Below are 20,431 nucleotides of genomic sequence, written 5' to 3'. Positions count from 1 at the left end.
CACTCCTCTCCACGGTTCACGTAGCTCCATGCCAAACACACATTGTACATGCGCGACTCCGCTCCACTCACATCATACACTGCGGCCTCTGATCATGTGACCCCTGGCTCCTCCCCTCCTGTGACCTCTTCCCAGGTCCTGTGCGCACAGAGCAGCCATATATGTGGTGTGCGGCTCTGCAGGTGGAGGTAGGTGCTGGAGATTCCCCATTACTGGGCACAGGGGGCAGTAGGTGTATCTGTGCTGCTCCATGTAACGCCGCTCTCACCTGGGGGTGGGGCCTTGGGCCCGACATCACCTCTTCCAGGGCCACGCCCACTCCGGGGTTATTGACTTACATTTAGTATGAAAGTCACCTTTGGTTTCGGATCACCCTTAATTCTTCACAATATTAATTTTGTCACTTTATAAAAAGCAGTTGCTTAAGTGATGAAGATAACATGAGCGTACAAAAAAAATGTTATTTTCATCTAGAAAAAGACGACTTTCCATCTGTATTGTCATCCGTATGGCATCCATTTTTAGACATCAGAAGAGTAACATTTTTAAAGAAGAAATACAGTGTCCTGTGTCAGTAATGGAAATGTATTCGTAAAAATTGTATGCTATATTGATGATTCATATGGAATCCAATTGTTTTATTTTTGCACACCCATAGACTTCAACAGGTGAGTCTGATATGAAATACAGAAGAGACCGGTGGGTGCTGTGACATTTCTCACACAGACATTTTCTGGCTGTAATCTGGATAGCCCAATTCCATATCATTGCTCCTAGTGCTCTGTCTGAGGTCGGGTTTATTTTTTTTTCGCAGAAAGCACTTGGACAAATATTACAGTTGTGTGAACACAGCCTGATAATGCTTGTTGCAATAAAGCTTATCGTAACATGTAATAGAAGTTCATCAAGCAATAAATTGGGAGCATTGGAAAAAAGTTTTCTCCCACCTCTACTCCACATGCAGAGATCTACATCACATATGGGGCAGGGGGTGCAGGCAGGGGGTAAGAAATCCTTACTGCAGTCTATGGAGTGGAGTGATAAGCCACAGATCACAGGGGGAGCACTATGGGGGACTTAACCCTTACCTGTCCTGCACAGGACATACTACAGTATAAGCTGGGAGCGAAGAGGGAGGCAAGGGTTAACTCTCACATACAAAGGTGAGGACTCCAGCCCTCTGGCTGTGAGTGTCAGCAGGGCCACACAGGAACACTCAGGAAGGAGCTGGTTTCCTTGGATCCAAAAATCTGGCTCTGTCGACTTACTATCCTAACCCAGGGCCTGAAATATTAGGATTCCCTTGCAATCGTACTATCTTACAATTATTTTTTGGCTAAAATCTTAAAAGGAATCTGTCATCCTCGGGACGTATATGAACTTTTAATACGGGCATACAGGTGATAGTAATGTTACACTAGTCCTACCTATGTGCCTCATATTAATGGTCTTGTAGCAGAGAAATGTTATATTCTGTCTTTATCCTAATGATTTCTTCCAGGCTCCGGGGTGTGCGGTGCCTGGAAGAAATCCCTGCCTCCTGTCTTCATTGTAATACTTACTTCCTCCTATCAGTGTCCGTTATGGCCCCGGAATCCTGCGCCCTGCACTTCCTCAGAAATGCATATCTCATCCTCCTTTCTGTGGACATTTCATTCAGGGATCTACTGCGGCAGACGCCGGCGACTTCTGCTCCAATGACCACCTGTGTACGCGCCGATAAGGTGCTCTCCTCACTTCCTCCCTGCATAGTCATCGCCATCTACACATGACTATGCAGGGAGGAAGTGGCAAGAGCATATTATCAGCGCGCCCACAGAAGGTCACAAATCCCTGAATGCAGCGGCAACAGAAGGAAGGATGAGGTATGTATTTCTAAGGGAGTGCAGGGCGCAGGCGCAGGATTTTGAGGCCGCAACTGACGCTGTTGGGAGGGGATAGTGTTACAATGAAGACAGGAGGCAGGGATTTCTTCCAGGCACTGCACGCCCCAGAGCGTGGAAGAAATCATTGACAAAAGAAAGACTATAACATTTCTCAGAAACAAGACCATTAATATGAGGCATACAGGTAGGACTAGTGTAACATTTCTGTTACCTGCATGCCTATATTAATAGGTCAAATACATACCTGGGGGGTGACAGATTCCCTTTAAGCCCTTTGTAACATAAGAGAACAATTTTTATCTTACTCAAAACCTGATTTCTTGATGGACTGTCATAGTTTGAAATATCCACTTTGGTTAATCTTATAATTCTTTACTAAATTCTGTATGATCGATGTGTTCAACTTGTAAACGCTTATCTGTAACTTTCCTGGATTGTTTTTTTTGGTTATGTTTTGCTTTTTTAATTTGACTGAATCAGGATCTTTATTTCACCTTTGTTACTGTTCTCTTAAAATTCGTTATTAAAAAGAAAAACAAACAAGTGTGCATCTCCTTCTGCCGCATCATCAATTCATGGATCTGTCAGTTACTTGAAAAACGAAAGGCCCCGTTACACTAAGCGATGCACCAGCGATCCCGACAACGATACGACCTTGTCAGAATCGCTGGTGCATCGCTATATGATCGCTGGTAAGCTGCCAAACCGGCAGATCTCACCAGTGATCAGGACCAGCGAGGACTCTGGTATCCAGGATAAATAGCGGGTAACTAAGCGCGCGCGTCGCTTAGTTACCCGCTGTGTACCCTGGATACCAGCGTGCTAGCGCTGGGAGCTGGTATCCTGGGTAAACAGTGGGTAAGTAAGCGCATGCAGCACTTAGTTACCCGCTGTTTACCCTGGTTACCAGCTCCCAGCGCGAGCACGCTGGTATCCAAGGTACACAGCGGGTAACTAAGCGCACGGCACTTAGTTACCCGCTATTTATCTTGGATACCAGCTCCCAGCTCACTGATCGTTGGGGTCCCGTTGCCACACGTTGCTGATGCGTGCCACACTAAGCGAGATTGCTGGCGAGATCGCTGTTGCATCACAAAATTGGTAATGCATCAATGATCTCGCTTAGTGTGACGGTACCCTAAGTCTTTCTGTTTCACTTCAGTTATCAGAGTTGATTCTTAGGGCCCCATTACGCTAAGTGATGCACCAGTGATCCCGACAATGATACGACCTTGTCAGGATCGCTGGTGGGTCGCTACATGGTCGCTGGTGAGCTGCCAAACAGGCAGACTCACCATCAATCAGGACCATCGAGGACGCTGGTATGCAAGGTAAACAGCGGGTAACTAAGCAGCGCTTAGTTACCCACTGTTTACTCTGGTTACCAGCTCCCAGCGCGAGCACGCTGGTATCCAGGGTACACATCGGGCGGCGCTTAGTTACCCGCTGTTTACCTTGGATACCAGTGACGGGCCCTTTAGAATGGAAGAACATCACAGCTGAGGCTACTATTGCCCCCAGAGGTCATATGATCACTGGGTCTCAGCCTGATATATCTGAGCTGCTGGGTCCCATCACACCAAGATGCCTAAGTTACATAGGAAAATATGTACAATGAAGAAAACATTAAATGTATATCTCCCAGAGATTTGCTATGAGCAATTGCGAGACGAATTATGTTATAAAAGAAATATAGCTGTCTATCTATCTGTTCTATGTATTTAGAGAAAATAAAGCTGCTAGAATGGCCCAGTCAATCACCTGACCTGAATCTAATAGAAAATGTATGGAGGGAACCGCCGCAAAACAAACTTACTTCGCATCTCTCATATCCTCCCTGTCTCACAACCCTAAACAGCTTTTCAACACTTTTAATTCTCTACTCCGTCCCACAGCACCTCCTCCCCCTCCTCTCATTTCTGATGAAGACTTTGCCTCCTTCTTTAAGCAGAAGATCGACAAGATCAGACAAAACTTGGGCCCGCAGCCCCCAATACCCCTCTTAGCCACTCAGCCCTGTTCCGCAAAAGCCAGCTTCTCCACCATGACAGAAGATCAGCTCTCCACCCTTCTGTCAATATCACACCTCACCACGTGTGCCCTCGACCCACTCCCGACTCACCTCATCCCTAACTTGGCCACAGTCTTCATCCCATCTCTAACACACCTCTTCAACCTTTCACTTACAAATGGTGTCTTTCCCTCATCCTTCACACATGCCTCAATCACACCCATCCTCAAAAAGCCCTCCCTTGACCCAACCTCTGTGTCTAACTATCACCCGATATCTCTTCTCCCTTACGCCTCAAAACTACTGGAACAGCATTTATATCTTGAACTGTCCTCCCACCTCTCCTCCTGTTCCCTCTTTGACCGGTTACAATCTGGCTTCCGACCGCATCACTCAACTGAAATTACCCTAAATAAAGTCACTAACGACTTACTAACCGCCAAGAGCAAGCGACACTACTCTGTCCTCCTTCTCCTGGACCTGACCTCTGCCTTCGACACTGTAGACCATTCCCTCCTGCTACAGACTCTCTCATCTCTTGGCATCACAGACTTGGCCCTATCCTGGATCTCATCATACCTAACAGAGCGAACATTTAGTGTCTCCCTCTCACACACCACCTCCTCACCTCGCCCCCTGTCTGTCGGTGTTCCTCAAGGCTCTGTCCTAGGACCCCTACTATTCTCCATCTACACCTTCGGCTTGGGACAGCTCATAGAATCCCACGGTTTGCAGTATCATCTCTATGCCGATGACACGCAGATCTACCTATCTGGACCCGACCTCGCCTCCTTACTGACTGAAATCCAACAATGTCTATCTGCTATCTCAGCCTTCTTCTCTGCTCGCTTTCTCAAACTGAACATGGACAAAACAGAATTCATCATCTTTCCCCCATCTCACTCTACCCCTCCACCAGACCTATCCATCAATGTCAATGGCTGCTCTCTTTCTCCAGTCCCGCACGCTCGGTGCCTTGGGGTATCCTCGACTCTGCGCTCTCTTTCAAACCACATATCCAAGCCCTCGCCTCCTCCTGCCACCTCAAACTCAAAAATATTTCCCGGATCCGCTCATTCCTCAACCACGAAACCACAAAAACACTAGTGCATGCTCTTATCATCTCCCGCCTCGACTACTGCAACCTCCTACTCTATGGCCTCCCCTCTAGCACTCTAGCACCGCTCCAGTCCATCCTACACTCTGCTGCCTGACTAATCCACCTGTCTCCCCGCTATTCCCCAGCCTCCCCTCTATGCCAGGCCCTTCACTGGCTTCCTATTGCCCAGAGGCTCCAATTCAAAACCCTAACGATGACATACAAAGCCATCCACAACCTGTCTCCTCCATACAACTGTGACATGGTCTTTAGGTACCTACCTGCACTCAACCTTCGATCAACTCAAGATCTCCTTCTCTACTCCCCCCTTTTCTCTTCTTCCCACAACCACATACAAGACTTCTCCCGTGCTTCCCACATACTCTGAAACTCTCTGCCGCAACACATCAGACTCTCATCATCAACGGAAACCTTCAAGAAGAACCTGAAGACCCACCTGTTCTGACAAGCCTACAGCCTGCAATGAACCTCGGTCTACTGAACCACCGCATGACCTGCTCTGCCCTCTCCTACTGTATCCTCACCCATCCCTGTAGACTGTGAGCCCTCGCGGGCAGGGTCCCCTCTCCTTATGTACCTGTGTGTCCCTTGTCTTACACATGTTTATTATACCTGTCTATATTTCCCCTTTTCACATGTAAAGTGCCATGGAATAAATGGTGCTTTATAAATGCATAATAATAATAATAACTAAAGCTCAGAGGTCATAGAAGGAGCCCATGGGACCTTCAGGATGTGAATAGTGTTCGTGTGGAAGAATGGGCCAAAATCACACCTGAGCAATGCCAGCGACTAGTTTCTCCATACAGGAGGCGTCTTGAAGCTTCATCACCAGCAAAGGCTTTTGTGTGAAGTATTTCAGTAAGCAGCATGTTCAATACTATTTCCTGGTGTCATTTCTCATTATTACATATAAGTTAATTTATGGACATCTATGGTTTGATTTCTTTTCCTATGTACACTGGATGGATTGTTACCGACATCTGGTGAGGATGTCATGACAATAGCATCTTTCTAAATAGATTTACTTAGAAAATTGGTGACGTGTTCTACAATTATTTCATACTCTCTGTGTATGTATGAGGAGAATTCATTCAACAGGTTATTTAGTACAATGTGAACAGAAAAAAAGCAAACATTTCTTGTTTTTTTCTATACTTTCGTCACAAAAAAATGTCTGCTGCAGTAACGTCTATATTACACAGTAATGCGTCCGTACATAACTGAGCGGAAAATAATGTGTCCAAGTGAGAATGGAATAGCAAATGTGTGAGGCCGGGGTGTGTGCACATGTGGCCCCTCTCCGTACATGCGATGTGCACACTCCTCTCCACGGTCATGTAGATCCGTGCCAAACACACATTGTACATGCGCGATTCCGCTCCATTCACATCATACACTGAGGCCCCTGATCATGTGACCCCTGACTCCTCCCCTCCTGTGACCTCATCACAGTTCCTGTGTGCACAGAACAGCCATACATGTGGTGTGCGGCTCTGCAGGTGGAGGTAGGTGCTGGAGATTCCCCATTACTGGGTGCAGTAACCCCCTCAGTGCTGACACAAAGTAGGTGTATCTGTGTTGCTCCATTTGTACATGTGCAGCTCTGCTCTGTTCTCACACTGTGCATGCGCGGCTATTCATCATACATGCACAGCTCTCTGTACACACGCCATGAACACCCACGGCGCTGCTTTACACACCTTGCACACCTGCGGCGCCGCTCTGTACACGTCGTAAAAAATGCAACAATGATTTTTTTCAGGCTCAACATAGAAGCCTATAGAAAAAACACCAAAACTGCCGGAGGACGGAGTATTCGTGAAATCACATCCACTTTGCTTGGACATTTATACGGTGCTGTAAATCCTACCTTTGTTTGCTTATTTTTTTTTTTTAAAAATTTTTTATTACTAAAAACTCTGCTGTCCTTAACTGTTACTTAACTGAAAAAAATGAACTGGAGTATAAGCTGATATACATGCAAAATCTAGGAGCCTGTTCACACAGGTCATTACACAGACAAAACTTGTGACAGAAACAAAATGAACATATTCACTGCTGTAAGTAAGTAAAAAGCAATAGTGCATAGAAATAGCACCGGACACTCAGTAAACATTGTTTTTGATAACACTGGGTGCAGGTAAGGGTACGGCCTCCCTTTCTTTGAGCAGGTCTTGCGTTTCTATACCTTCACATTTCCTGGGTATTCATAGTCGGACCCCTGTCCTGCCTGGGCTTTATTCACTTTGACAAGTAGGTTTTAGGGTAAGTGATCACGTTGCGGAACTCCCGTGGAAGTTAACGCGGGAATTCCATTCCGCAGGAAAACCGCATTTTAAATTCCTGCGATTTCCCCCCCCGCGGAAAAACTAGCGATTTGCAAGTGTAAGTAGCTTGCAGAATGCTAGCGTTTTCCAAGCATTCTGTAGCATCGCTTGGAGAACTGATTGACAAGTTGGTCCCACTCGTCAAACACAGTGTTTGACGAGTATGATGAACTTTTTACTATTGAGGCTGCCTATGTAGCATCAGTAGTAAAAAGATCTAATGTTAAAAATAATTTTAAAAAAATAATCGTGTTTTTCTCACCTTCCGACGTCCCGCGCAACCTTCCCTATCATCGCGATGCTTCCGTTCCTAGTAATGCCCTGTGAGACCTTTGGTGACGTAGCGGTCTCGCAATACTATATACTGTACTGTATATTGAGTCTCCTCTCCTCCACCCTCTGGGTACCATCCGCAATGAGTAAGAAACAAACACGTTTCTGGGTTGTGTCTCCTCGAATACTGCCCCGCCCGGAACAGAGATTCGGCAGCTCCGGCCCCGTGGTGACTGGTTCCGCCCACTGCGTTCCACATTGGAATACAGTAACAACACGGAAGTGATGGGGGGAGCGCCGTAAGGATGGGCCCACCCCAAGGATGCAGGGGAAAATGAATACAGGGCTGCAGCGCGCAGTAGGTATATCCCAGACAGCGTGAGTTGGCCCCCCCTTCTCGCCAGGGCCCCGGCACTTGCCCGGGTGCTGACGCTGGCCCTGGTGGTGATGTAGTCCATGAACGACTGTAGCTAAAAGCGTATAGAAAAGCTGAGCAGATAATGAAGGTGTCCTCATCTGATCATAGTTAATCTTTGATGACTCAGAAGTGTTGGAAGATGAATGTATGAAAAGCGTATTCTGCTGCAGACTCTGAGGAAGAAACTACCGGTTTTATAATGTTTTATTAGTAGATAGATGTGAAGGGAAGAGAACAAACTCCAGCAGTGAGCCCACATCTCTCCTGGCATATGCAAGCTGTTTTGAACTATTGAAGCATGCCAAAAGTAGAAAAAAACTGTTAAAAATAAAAACTCAAATCACCCCCCCCCTTTCGCCCCATTCAGAATAAAACAATAAAAAAAATCAACATGCACATATTTGGTGTCGCCACGTTCACAATTGCCCGATGTATGAATAAAAAAAAAAAAGGATTAACCTTATCGCTAAACAGTGTAGCGGGGGGGGGGGTTGAGTCAAAACTCCAGAATTTTTTGGTTGCCTCGACATTGCATTAAAATGCAATAATGGGCGATCAAAAGAATGTATCTGCATCAAAATGGTATCATTAAAAACATCAGCTCGGTGCGCAAAAAATAAGCCTTCACTCAACCAGAGATCATGAAAAATGGAGATGCTATGGGTATCGGAAAATGGAGCAATTTTTTTTTTTTAACAAAGTTCGGAATTTTTTCTCACCACTTAGATAAAAAAGAACCTAGACATGTTTGGTGTCTATGAACTCGTAATGACCTGGAGAAAAATAATGGCTGGTCAGTTTTAGCACTTAGTGAACCTAGTAAAGCAAAACAAAAAATAACTGTGGGATTGCACTTTTTTTTGCAATTTTACCGCACTTGGATATTTTTCCTGCTTTCCAGTACACGCTATGTTAAAACCAATGGTGTCGTTCAAAAGTACAACTCATCCCGCAACGAACAAACCCTCTCATGGCCATATTGATGGAAAAATAAAAAAAAGTTATGCCTCCGGGAAGAAAAAAAATGAAAACGCAAAACTGAAAATACCTCCGTTCATGAAGGCGTTAAAGTGCTTTGTGTAAAATTACAGTGGCTTAACAACATTTTTTTTTTAAAACTGCCTGGCCTGGTACAGTTTGAAACAAAAATTGTCCTGCTAAAGGTGTACAAACTTGGTCCCCCGGTGGTCTGTCCTTAGCGACACGTTTTATCCTTTTTTTTTTTTTTTAGTGTTCCCGCCTTGTACCAGCACATGTCCAGTTACATCACCCATGCCCTTACCAACAAGTTTACTGGGATTGTCCCCTTACAACCGACATGTGGACAGGGATGCTACATTTTCCTGACTGCACACTGAAGTGTATATTCATAAACAACCTGAGGCACAAAATTTTTAATTTTGCAGAAAAATATTTTTTAACATGGAACATGAAAAATACAGAGTCCCCAACGTTTCGGCTAAACTAAGCCGAGACCCACCCGAGGAGGATGATTGCTGGCCCTACGTCTATCATGGTTTCATCCACCACCTTCACCAGTCCTTGCACCCCCCTCTCCTCCTACTCCTCCTCATTCTCCTTCTCCGATGTGCTATCTCAGAGCGCGTCGTCCACATCAGCCGGAAGGTCTGCAGCACTGCCTCAGCGAAGCAGCAACAGGCTTTGCTGCAGCTATTTTGTCTAGGAGACAAACACAGCACGGCAAAGGTATTGAAAGGAATAACAGGCCAGACTGATCTGTGGTTCTCGCTGCTGAACCTACAACCATGCATGGGTGTGTGTGACAATGGGCGCATCCTGTGAAGCTTGACAAGCTCACACATGTATCATACTTGGCCCGCATGCTCAACTTGGTAGTTAAGCGGTTTCTGAAAACCTACCCAGATTTGTTAGCGCCCATCTTCACAAGTAAGCTACGGCTGACAACGCTCTTGTGGCAGTGCATGCACGTTCCAGCTCACTGACTGGTGTGCGGCATCACGCTCTGGAACTCCACACTGCACATACTGACAAACTTTGTGACCAGAAGAGGACAGTTGTGGAATACTAGCCCCAACACACCCGTCTGTATACTGGTCAGCCTGTGCACATAACTGAAGATTGGGCAGGGATGTTTGACATCTATATGGCTTGCTAAGATCTTTGAGGACTCTACAAAGATAGGGAATGGCTCCACATCCTCCTTGCACCCAATAGCACTTGGTAACTGTACCTAGACAGATCCTGGCTGATAACCGGATCATTCAGCTTAATATGAAAACCTTTATTACAATACTTATGACTGGACTGTTAATAACATGTTCTACCTTTTGTGTCCCCTCTATTTCTATTTGTAAGCTTGCAAGTAGGACTCACTGCTACTGTAAATGTTGAACTATGTTCTACTTTGTGATGTTTATATTATCTGTACATGTCCCTGCTTAATTGTAAAGTGCTGTAGAATGTTAGCACGATCTAAATAAAAGATATTTATTATTATTATTATTCAGCTACTGCCCTGATACATGATGGTGCTCCTATTGCCACTGTGTCAAGCTGAAAGGAAGAATATCCCACTGGACGATGCCTTCCCCCCCATGCTTCTGTGTTAACACCCCTTTAGCATTTCCCCAATTCATAACAGCAAAAAGAATGAGAAGTCATAATTAGGGATTCCCAGTGCTGGTGCAGAGAGAATGGCATCCTTCAGCGATTTTTGAGCCCCTCTTTTGCTTTTGATGTCAGCTGATAGAGCTGATCTTTGTTGCTCTCTGACAATACGCCAAATAACTGTTGCATCGATGCTGACAAACAGGCAATGCTTGCATGTGTTGCATCTGTCAAACAGCCGTGAGATATGCTGCCGCAGGGACTCGAACATATTTTTCAAGCACTCCGAAGTCACTCGGTTAGCACTCGAGATTGTTCGTATGACACCTTATCCGAGCACGTTTGCTCATCACGAATGTTTCCCATAATGGGGACTATTTTCTGCAGTTTTTAATTTTTTTTCATCATTTTCTCTTCTACCCATCTCATTATAGGTAGAGACTGTTTCAGTAAAGCATACATCCACTCTTGGCGCGCTCTCATCACTTCTTTTCTAAGGTCTTCTCTTCTGTTAACCCAGTCATAAACATATTTTTAAGTTTCTGGCTTCTCTTGTATTCTGTAGATTATAATCATGGTCTGTGAATTCACCGGCACATCTAACATGGAACTTATCTATGGTTTCATAGGAAAACATCTGGTAGCCCAGAGGATAAATCCTCTATAAGTTTCTTTACTATTTTAAGTCGAGTCATGAACTGCCCTCCAGTTCCCCGAGTTCATGGATTCTGGAGTATCTCTGAAATCTCTTTCCCTGTCAGAATTTTTTATTTTTCAAACAAATGGAATTCCTGCAGAAAAGCTGTTCAGAGGTAACAGATCACTCCATGTTGCATCATAATTTCCTGATATTACATTCATTGTGCAATAATATCCAGTGGGATTTTCATATAGGTCGGGAAGAGGGCTCACCATGGTTAACGGCTTGGATCAGCTCCATGGTTTATACCATGTAGTGATATCTGCCATGTCATTTTCCCCCTCCTCGCCAGTCTTACTAGAGGTCTGTGTTATTACTGTGAAAGTATGTTGTTACTTGCTTGTTAACCCTTTCGCTCCACAGCCTGTTTTAGCCTTCACGACAGAGTCAATTTTTACAGTTCTGACCATTATTCCCTTTATGAGGTAATAACTCTGGAAGGCTTCAAAGGATCCCAGTGATTCTGAGATTATTTTGTGACATACAGTTGTGGCCAAAAGTATTCACACCCCTGCAATTCTGTCAGATAATACTCAGTTTCTTCCTGAAAATGATTGCAAACACAAATTCTTTGGTATTATTATCTTCATTTAATTTGTCTTAAATGAAAAAACACAAAAAGAATTGTCCTAAAGCCAAATTGGATATAATTCCACACCAAACATAAAAAAGAGGGTGGACAAAAGTATTGGCACTGTTCGAAAAATCATGTGATGCTTCTCTAAGTTGTGTAATTAGCAGCACCTGTAACTTACCTGTGGCACCTAACAGGTGTTGGCAATAACTAAATCACACTTGCAGCCAGTTGACATGGATTAAAGTTGACTCAACCTCTGTACTGTGTCCTTGTGTGTACCACATTGAGCATGGAGAAAAGAAAGAAGACCAAAGAACTGTCTGAGGACTTGAGAAACCAAATTGTGAGGAAGCATGAGCAATCTCAAGGCTACAAGTCCATCTCCAAAGACCTGAATGTTCCTGTGTCTACTGTGCACAGTGTCATCAAGAAGTTTAAAGCCCATGGCACTGTGGCTAACCTCCCTAGATGTGGACGGAAAAGAAAAATTGACAAGAGATTTCAACGCAAGATTGTGCGGATGTTGGATAAAGAACCTCGACTAACATCCAAACAAGTTCAAGCTGCCCTGCAGTCCGAGGGTACAACAGTGTCAACCCGTACTATCCGTCTGCATCTGAATAAAAAGGGACTGTATGGTAGGAGACCCAGGAAGACACCACTTCTTACCCCGAGACATAAAAAAGCCAGGCTGGAGTTTGTGAAAACTTACCTGAAAAAGCCTAAAACGTTTTGGAAGAATGTTCTCTGGTCAGATGAGACAAAAGTAGAGCTTTTTGGGCAAAGGCATCAACATAGAGTTTACAGGAGAAAAAAAGAAGCATTCAAAGAAAATAACATGGTCCCTACAGTCAAACATGGCGGAGGTTCCCTGATGTTTTGGGGTTGCTTTGCTGCCTCTGGCACTGGACTGCTTGACCGTGTGCATGACATTAAGAAGTCTGAAGACTACCAACAAATTTTGCAGCATAATGTAGGGCCCAGTGTGAGAAAGCTGGGTCTCCCTCAGAGGTCATGGGTCTTCCAGCAGGACAATGACCCAAAACACATTTCAAAAAGACTACTACTGTAACGCTCTATTAATTGGCCTCCCCCTCACTCGACTCTCTCCTCTCCAGTCCATCCTTAATGCAGCAGCCAGGGTTGTCCATCTGGCTAATCATTTCTTGGACGCATCCGCTCTTCGCCAGTCATTACACTGGCTGCCCATTCATTACAGGATACAATTCAAAGTACTTGTTCTCACCCACAAAGCTATCCACAGTGCGGCACCCCCTTACATCTCCTCCCTCATTTCTGTCTATCGGCCTAACCGACCACTGCGCTCTGCAAATGACTTTCAACTAGCCTCTGCCCTAATCCGTACATCCCACTCCCGACTCCAAGACTTCTCCCGTGCTGCGCCAATCCTCTGGAATGCTCTACCCCAAGATATTAGGACCATCCACAATTTGCGTAGTTTTAGGTGCTCGCTCAAAACACATTTGTTCAGAGCGGCCTATCACATTCAGTAATCAGTCATTTTATGCTTGTGTGTAGCCCATTCACTATCTCCATCTATCCCCCACCCCCTTAAGATGGCTGGACCATCATTGTAAATACATCATTGTAAATACAAACCTGTGCTTTGTATCGCCCCCACCTCATTGTAGATTGTAAGCTCCCATGAGCAGGGTCATCTTATTTCGCTTTAAATATTGTATTGTTAACGTTATTACTTATGACTGTTGTGTTTGAAACTGTTCAACTGTAAAGCGCTGCGGAATATGTTGGCGCTATATAAATAAAGATTAATTATTATTATTATTATTATTAGAAGCACTAGAAAATGGTTTGAGAGAAAGCACTGGAGACTTCTAAGGTGGCCAGCAATGAGTCCAGACCTGAATCCCATAGAACACCTGTGGAGAGATCTAAAAATGGCAGTTTGGAGACGGCACCCTTCAAATATCAGGGACCTGGAGCAGTTTGCCAAAGAAGAATGGTCTAAAATTCCAGCAGAGCATTGTAAGAAACTCATTGATGGTTACCGGAAGCGGTTGGTCGCAGTTATTTTGGCTAAAGGTTGTGCAACCAAGTATTAGGCTGAGGGTGCCAATACCTTTGTCTTGCCCATTTTTGGAGTTTTGTGTGAAATGATCAATGTTTTGCTTTTTGTTTCATTCTCTTTTGTGTTTTTTCATTTAAGAAAAATTAAATGAAGATAATACCAAAGAATTTGTGTTTGCAATCATTTTCAGGAAGAAACTGAGTGTTATCTGAGAGAATGGCAGGGGTGTCAATACTTTTGGCCACAACTGTATTGTACTTCATCATGGTGGTAAAACCTGTTTGCTATAACCTGTGTTTATTTCTGAGAATATCAGTAGGGATGAGCGAGCATAATCGTGGGTATGCGGTACTCGGAACATAGCGAGTATTTCACTACTCACCTCGCACTACTCGGATCTCCCGCCCAGCAGTTGCCAATCACAGTAATGCCGCAGCCCTCTTGGTTGTGGGCGGCATTACTATGATTGGCTGGCCGCCCAGCGTCATCATAGGCTATGACTAATCACAGCCTGGCTCTAAGCCCTGCCTGCCGCCGCCATTTTCTGCACATTGCATGCAGAACACAGCAAGTGTAGGGAGAGTGTGAGCCACTGCCAGAGTTGTGTTTTTGTGCAAATCATCCAGAAATCCTCTGTAAAACCCAAAAGCTCTTTTCATAGCTGAAAGTATAAGGTCAGGGACTGAGCAGTGACAGTTTTCCCAGCTATTTTTGGGTTCACCTTTACACCTGCAGAGCAGTTTTTTTGTGCTGTTTCGGTGCTGCTGCTGTGTTCACAGCGAATAGGACACAAGCACGGTACTGCACAACTGACAAGCAGCCGGCACCGCTGTCTTGTGTGGTGACTGGGGTGTGTATTCTCGCCTTAAACCTCCGGGCAATTTTTTAGTGGCAGCACCGCAGTCTTGTGTGGCTACTGGGGTGCGTAATCTCACCTTAAACCTCAGAGCAATTTTTTTCTGCTGCTGCGGTGCTGTTTGTAAAACACAAAGCAGTACTAGGCTGTAGTGCTACCTTCCACAAAGCACTAACTGCTCCTTGCTCCCCAATATCTGCATCTGAACATCTGCAACTATGGCAGAAGTTCTTTGGAACCTCGACATAAGTGAGCTCCTGCTCAAGCTTGCTGTTCCCACTACCTGGCTATCCTGGATCCACCCTCTAGACAAGACTTTGTGTTTCACCAGATTCCGTCTTCATCATGGCCCCAGGTCCAACAAATCAGAGAATAGAAATGGAATACTATTCAGGCATGGTTCCCTGCTTTTGAATAATAATTTTTTTCAAGGTTAACACTTCGGGCCCTGGGACCCTTAGACAACAGCTTTGAGGTGGCATCCCAAGGCAAAGGATCTGGGACTGCCGGTAGCAAACTTTAAGGTGGACCACCAGCTCGATCTAAAATCATACTACCTACCTTCCGTTGGTGGCTGCTGTAATATATGCTACTGGAGCTTTAAATTTTGGATCTGTGGGGAAAATGTGAAAACATGCTCTGTGGGTGAAATATTTAATAAGCTTCTATAAGGGTACTGTGCCCCATGGATGGAGGTTGAAATTTTTAACTGGACTGGCGATAGATAGCCTCAGCCTCTGTGGGGGCACTGTTAACATTATATGAATTTATTTCCTATTTTACCATGATTGCTTTGGTGACAGTACCCCTTTAAGTAATTTCTCTATCCACATGTTTTTGCAAGGTAATTTTTCTGCTCTTACATTTGGCTTCCTTTTGCAGGCCCCTAGGCCTTCCACCATTTTGTCATTTAACAGCACTGAAGTTTGGATCCCCATAGTCTTTTATATGGGGTCCGGGGTAAAGTTTGAGTTCCGAACGGGAATTTAAAAAAAGACTGGCTGAACCCATTCATCCACAGGTCAACTCATCCCTAATTCTGATATCTCATCAAAGGTTTCTTCTTAGGTTTTGTATGACTTTCTTTTTTTTTTTTTTTCATTCTGATGCCTAAAATAGCTGATCATTTCACTGGAGATTTTCTACATAAGAGAATGTTCTTGTTTGACCCATTAAGGATGGATAGGGACAGGGACAAGACGGTGGAGAGGATATTACACGTCTCCACGCTGTCCTCTTCTGGCTTATTGGAGAGGTGAGAGATATTTATGACGTCACATTACATAATTCTTCTTATTGTATGTGTCAGGTTCCTATAAGGTGTTAAGATGTCACCATCTATGTTTCCATGGAGGAGTGGGAGTATTTAGAAGGACAGAGATCTGTACAAGGACATCATGATGGAGGTTCCTCAGCCTCTCACGTCACCTGGTAATACACAGGACTAACTACACACGGCCTATAATTATCTGTATGTAAAGAATGAATTCAGTCTCTGTATGTGTTTCCTCCAGTTCTATCCAGTGAGAGGACAACACCAGAGAGATGTCCCTGTCCTCTTCTTCCACAGGATTGTAAACAAGAAGATCCCAATGTTCCTCAGGATCATCAGGTAGATGGAGAGAAGGTGTCATGAGATCTCCCCTATGACGTGTAGATGGCTGTGAAGGTCTTGTGCTCAGTCTTGTTTTTTCCACCAGTATTATATGTTTTATACTTGTGTAATGAGAACGGTGGAGATGACAGGATTAGAGCTGATCATAGATGTGACTTCTCCATCTGTCTGTGACTTTTACAGTATTTCTTTCAGGGTAAAGATCTGCCCCATATTAATCCTGCAGAGACATATGTGAGGAGTGATGAGCGATGTAAAGAGGAGATTCCTCCTGATAACCACACAGGTGAGTAGAAATCACTAAATACAGAGAAGTCACAAATTCTTTTGAGTCACTGGATGCTACAATTGTCTGTTGATTTTATTAGTGTGTGTGACAGATTATTGAAAACTGTTTTTATAAATTTTTATTGGTAAAATTGAAATGCCATCTTCTTACAATGCGGAAAAATTAAATTCATGGTTGATCAACACATGTGGTTTTTGTGCCCGGTCATGGGCCCCAGTAGACACTTAATTTTATTTTGCTTTTCAGCAAATATATTACCAACGCTTTGCTCTGCCGTATTAAAACTTAGCGTTTTCCCTTCACCCATGACAGCACCACATGAGAGAGGGATCCGCCCCGCCAGGACAGGAACCTACTGAAACATAAGGGGCGGCACCTCTCCCCCGCTTCAGTTGGGTTCCTGTCCTGGAAAGGAATCCCTCTGACAGCGGCGGTGCCTGTCAGGATGAAAAGACCCAGGGCCGTCCCGGCGTGTAAAAATGCAGGGCTGGCTTACCTGCGACGCTGGCCGTCGGCAGCTGGTAGCGCAGTCCCCGGGGTTTTTCCTCATACGGGCCCCGGGTTCGTGCGGGCACGTTCCGATGTTCTCCCTTCGGAGGTTCCTCCCTGTGCCACCCTCCCCCTGCGCGCGCGCCCGTTCCTTCTCCTGCATGCAGCACGAGCGCGACCGCTGACATCATCAGGACGCGACGGTCATGGCGCCGGGCGCGACGCCGGCCAGGAGAAGCGGCTGGCGGTCGCGGGGGGGAGGGGTAATGAGGGGCTCACTCACCGCATAAAAAAAGGAGCAGAAGCGGCTGCAGGGGTGATAATGGCGTCTCAGGAGGATCGCTCACCGTCCCCATTGTCTCTGCCCCCATCGCAAGCTTCTGGTCGCAAGAGCCGCTCGAGCGGCAAAAGCAGCAGCCGTCCGAGTCACCGATTGAGGGATTCCTCGAGATCAAAAGAGCGCAGAGCGCACGCTCCTTCGCAGCCCCAGAGCCCGGTATCCGTCTTTCCTGGGTGGTGAGTGATCTCCGTGAAAGTTAGACAATAATAGGCCTTCCTATGTCTTGTTTTTTTTTTTTTTTTAGGGAGGCAAAAAAGCTATAAGCAAAAAGAAAAATAGAGAATGTGCCATATGCCACAGCCCTTTACCAAAAGACTACCAAAAGAACTTATGTGTCAGCTGTATCCAGCGGACTATGGCTGAAGAGGTGCCGAGCCTGGCAACAAACCTCAGATCGATAATAAAATCTGAGGTACAGGGCTCACTTAAAAAATTATTAAAAAAGAAGAGTAAGAGTAGGAAAGCCTCCCCGAGTTCCTCGTCAGGCTCCTCCTCTTCGGAGTATCAAGTTGAGCACGGGTCATCTTCATCCTCAGACAGTGATACGGGGGGCAGACCTTGCTTTCCCGTAGAAGATACGGACGCTCTCCTTAAAGCCATCAGGTCCACTATGGGCCTGCAAGTGGAGAAGGTAGAGAGATCACTGGAGGATGTAATGTTTGGCGGCCTGCAAGAAATGAAGAAGCGTACCTTTCCGGTCAATGACAAGGTTCAGGCCCTAATCGAAAGAGAATGGAAGAAACCGGAGAAGTCAGGTAGCCTTCCCTCCTCTTCAAAGCGAAGATACCCCTTTGAGGCTAAAGACGCGGACGTCTGGGACAAGGTCCCAAAGATTGACGCAGCAGTGTCTAGGTCTTCCAAGAAGTCGGCCCTGCCCCTGGAGGATTCAGGGGTTTTGAGAGATCCCTTGGATAAAAAAGCGGACTCATACCTAAGGCACACTTGGGAGGCAGCGGCAGGGGTTCTGAAACCGGCAATAGCCGGCACCTGCACAGCCCGGTCATTAATGGTCTGGTTGCAACAACTTGAAGAAAAATTAGTCTCCAAGGTACCAAGAGAGAAAATATTAGGAGAAATGTACTTGCTACATGGAGCTGACGCTTTCTTGGCTGACACCTCTGCCGACTCGATGAGGTTAACGGCAAGAGCAGCGGGGCTATCGAACGCCGCAAGACGGGCGTTATGGCTCAAAGGCTGCCCTGGGGACATTCAATCTAGGGCGAAATTATGCTCGTTACCATGTGATGGGCAGTTCCTGTTTGGGAAAAACCTGGATGACATCTTGGAGAAGGCCGGTGATAAAAAGAAGGGCTTCCCCAGATTCATGGGTGATCGAAGGAGACCGCCCTTTCGGAGGGGAAAGTTCAATCGGGGCCGTCCCCCGGGAGAGCGGAAAAGGTGGGACGACAAGAGGAAAAAAGAACCAGGGTTCATGTTTGGGGGAACTACCTCAACCGCCAAAAAATCCCCGCAATGACGCCACCCCTCCGGTGGGGGGAAGATTGAAGCTCTTTTCTCAAGAATGGGAGAAAATATCGGCCAACAATTGGATTCTGAGCATTATAAAGAATGGCCTAAAAATCCCTTTCTTCCAGCATCCAAGAGCTTCATTTGTGGTGACCCCCGTCAGAAAGGAACCAGGAGAGCAATCAGCCATAGAAGCAGAAATTTTAGGACTGTTGGAGAAACAAGTTCTAATAGAGGTCCCAAAAGATCAAGAGAGAAGGGGGTTCTATTCTCCCCTCTTCCTAATAAAAAAACCAGACCTCTCCTTCAGAACGATAATAAATCTCAGGCGCCTCAATCAATGGATCATGAACCAAACATTCAAAATGGAATCGGTGACTTCGGCCATAAAGCTGTTACACCACAACTGCTTCATGGCCGTAATAGATTTGAAGGATGCCTATTACCACATCCCGATGCACCCAGAATACCAGAAATACCTGAGGGTAGCCCTATACATCCAGGGCGACCTCAGGCACTTTCAATTTACAGCTCTTCCGTTTGGCATCTCCATAGCGCCAAGGATTTTTACGAAAGTAATAGCGGAAATGACAGCTTTCCTTCGAATCCACAATGTGATTATGGTGCCTTAGTTGGACGATTTTTTGGTCATTGGCAATTCAGAACATCACTGCGCACATCAAGTAGAGAAAATAACAAACCCTGCAAAGACTGGATTGGATGGTAAACTTAAAGAAATCAAAACTTCAACCCCTAAGGAAACAAACATTTCTAGGTTTCGTCTTGGACTCCGACCGTCAAGTTTGTCTCTTGCCAGAGAAAAAACTAGAGAAAGTGAGAGAAATGACCCTTACAGCAATACAACAACCGCACATGACCCTAAGAAGGGCAATGTCCCTGTTGGGCACGCTAACAGCCTGTATCCCTGCGGTCAACTGGGCACAGTTTCATACCCGACAACTGCAGGCGGAAATCTTGTCAGCCCAGAAACGATTGAAAGGGCGTTTAGAAGGGAAGCTGGAACTTTCCGAAAAGGGGAAAAACTCTCTCACTTGGTGGCTAGACAGCACAAATTTAGCAGGGGGAACTTTGTGGCACAGGCCCGTGTCCGATGTAATATTGACGGACGCAAGCTCCTTGGGATGGGGGGCACACCTGAGAGAACAAATAGCCCAAGGGTCCTGGGGTCACCTAGAGCAGAAGGCTTCCTCCAACTTAAGAGAGTTAAGAGCGGTAAACAGAGCCTTGGGGGCATTCATTCCCAGGCTACAGGGTCAAAATGTCCGAATTATGTCAGACAACAGGGTGGCAGTGGCATATGTCAACCACCAGGGAGGGACAAGGTCAAACTCCCTAATGGACGAAGCCAAAAGAATCTTTCTCAAGGCAGAACAACATCTAACCTCCCTGACGGCCCTACA

General features: G+C 45.6%; 1 protein-coding gene across 5 annotated transcripts in view; it reads left to right on the top strand.

Annotated features, from left to right (window-relative positions):
• Nucleotides 1-6,413: 6,413 nt before the first annotated feature.
• LOC141051202 (uncharacterized) overlaps nt 6,414-20,431 on the top strand; it is a 40,083-nt gene continuing 26,065 nt past the window's right edge. The window contains exons 1-5 of one of the 5 annotated variants that reach the window (XM_073548073.1): nt 6,505-6,525; nt 6,783-6,874; nt 16,120-16,241; nt 16,325-16,422; nt 16,609-16,711. In XM_073548073.1, the coding sequence (XP_073404174.1) occupies nt 16,208-16,241; nt 16,325-16,422; nt 16,609-16,711 (235 nt within the window). In that variant the 5' untranslated portion in view covers nt 6,505-6,525; nt 6,783-6,874; nt 16,120-16,207. Of the gene's footprint in view, nt 6,584-6,782; nt 6,875-16,119; nt 16,242-16,324; nt 16,423-16,608; nt 16,712-20,431 lie in introns of all 5 variants that reach the window. The other 4 variants (XM_073548077.1, XM_073548074.1, XM_073548075.1 and 1 more) reach the window with 4 other exon arrangements.

Source organism: Dendrobates tinctorius, unplaced genomic scaffold, assembly GCF_039654945.1.
Source record: "Dendrobates tinctorius isolate UK_male_01 unplaced genomic scaffold, ASM3965494v1 ptg000155l, whole genome shotgun sequence".
NCBI lineage: Eukaryota > Metazoa > Chordata > Amphibia > Anura > Dendrobatidae > Dendrobates > Dendrobates tinctorius.
The sequence above is the reverse complement of the archived record's forward strand: the minus strand, read 5'-3'. Positions and strand labels throughout refer to the sequence as shown.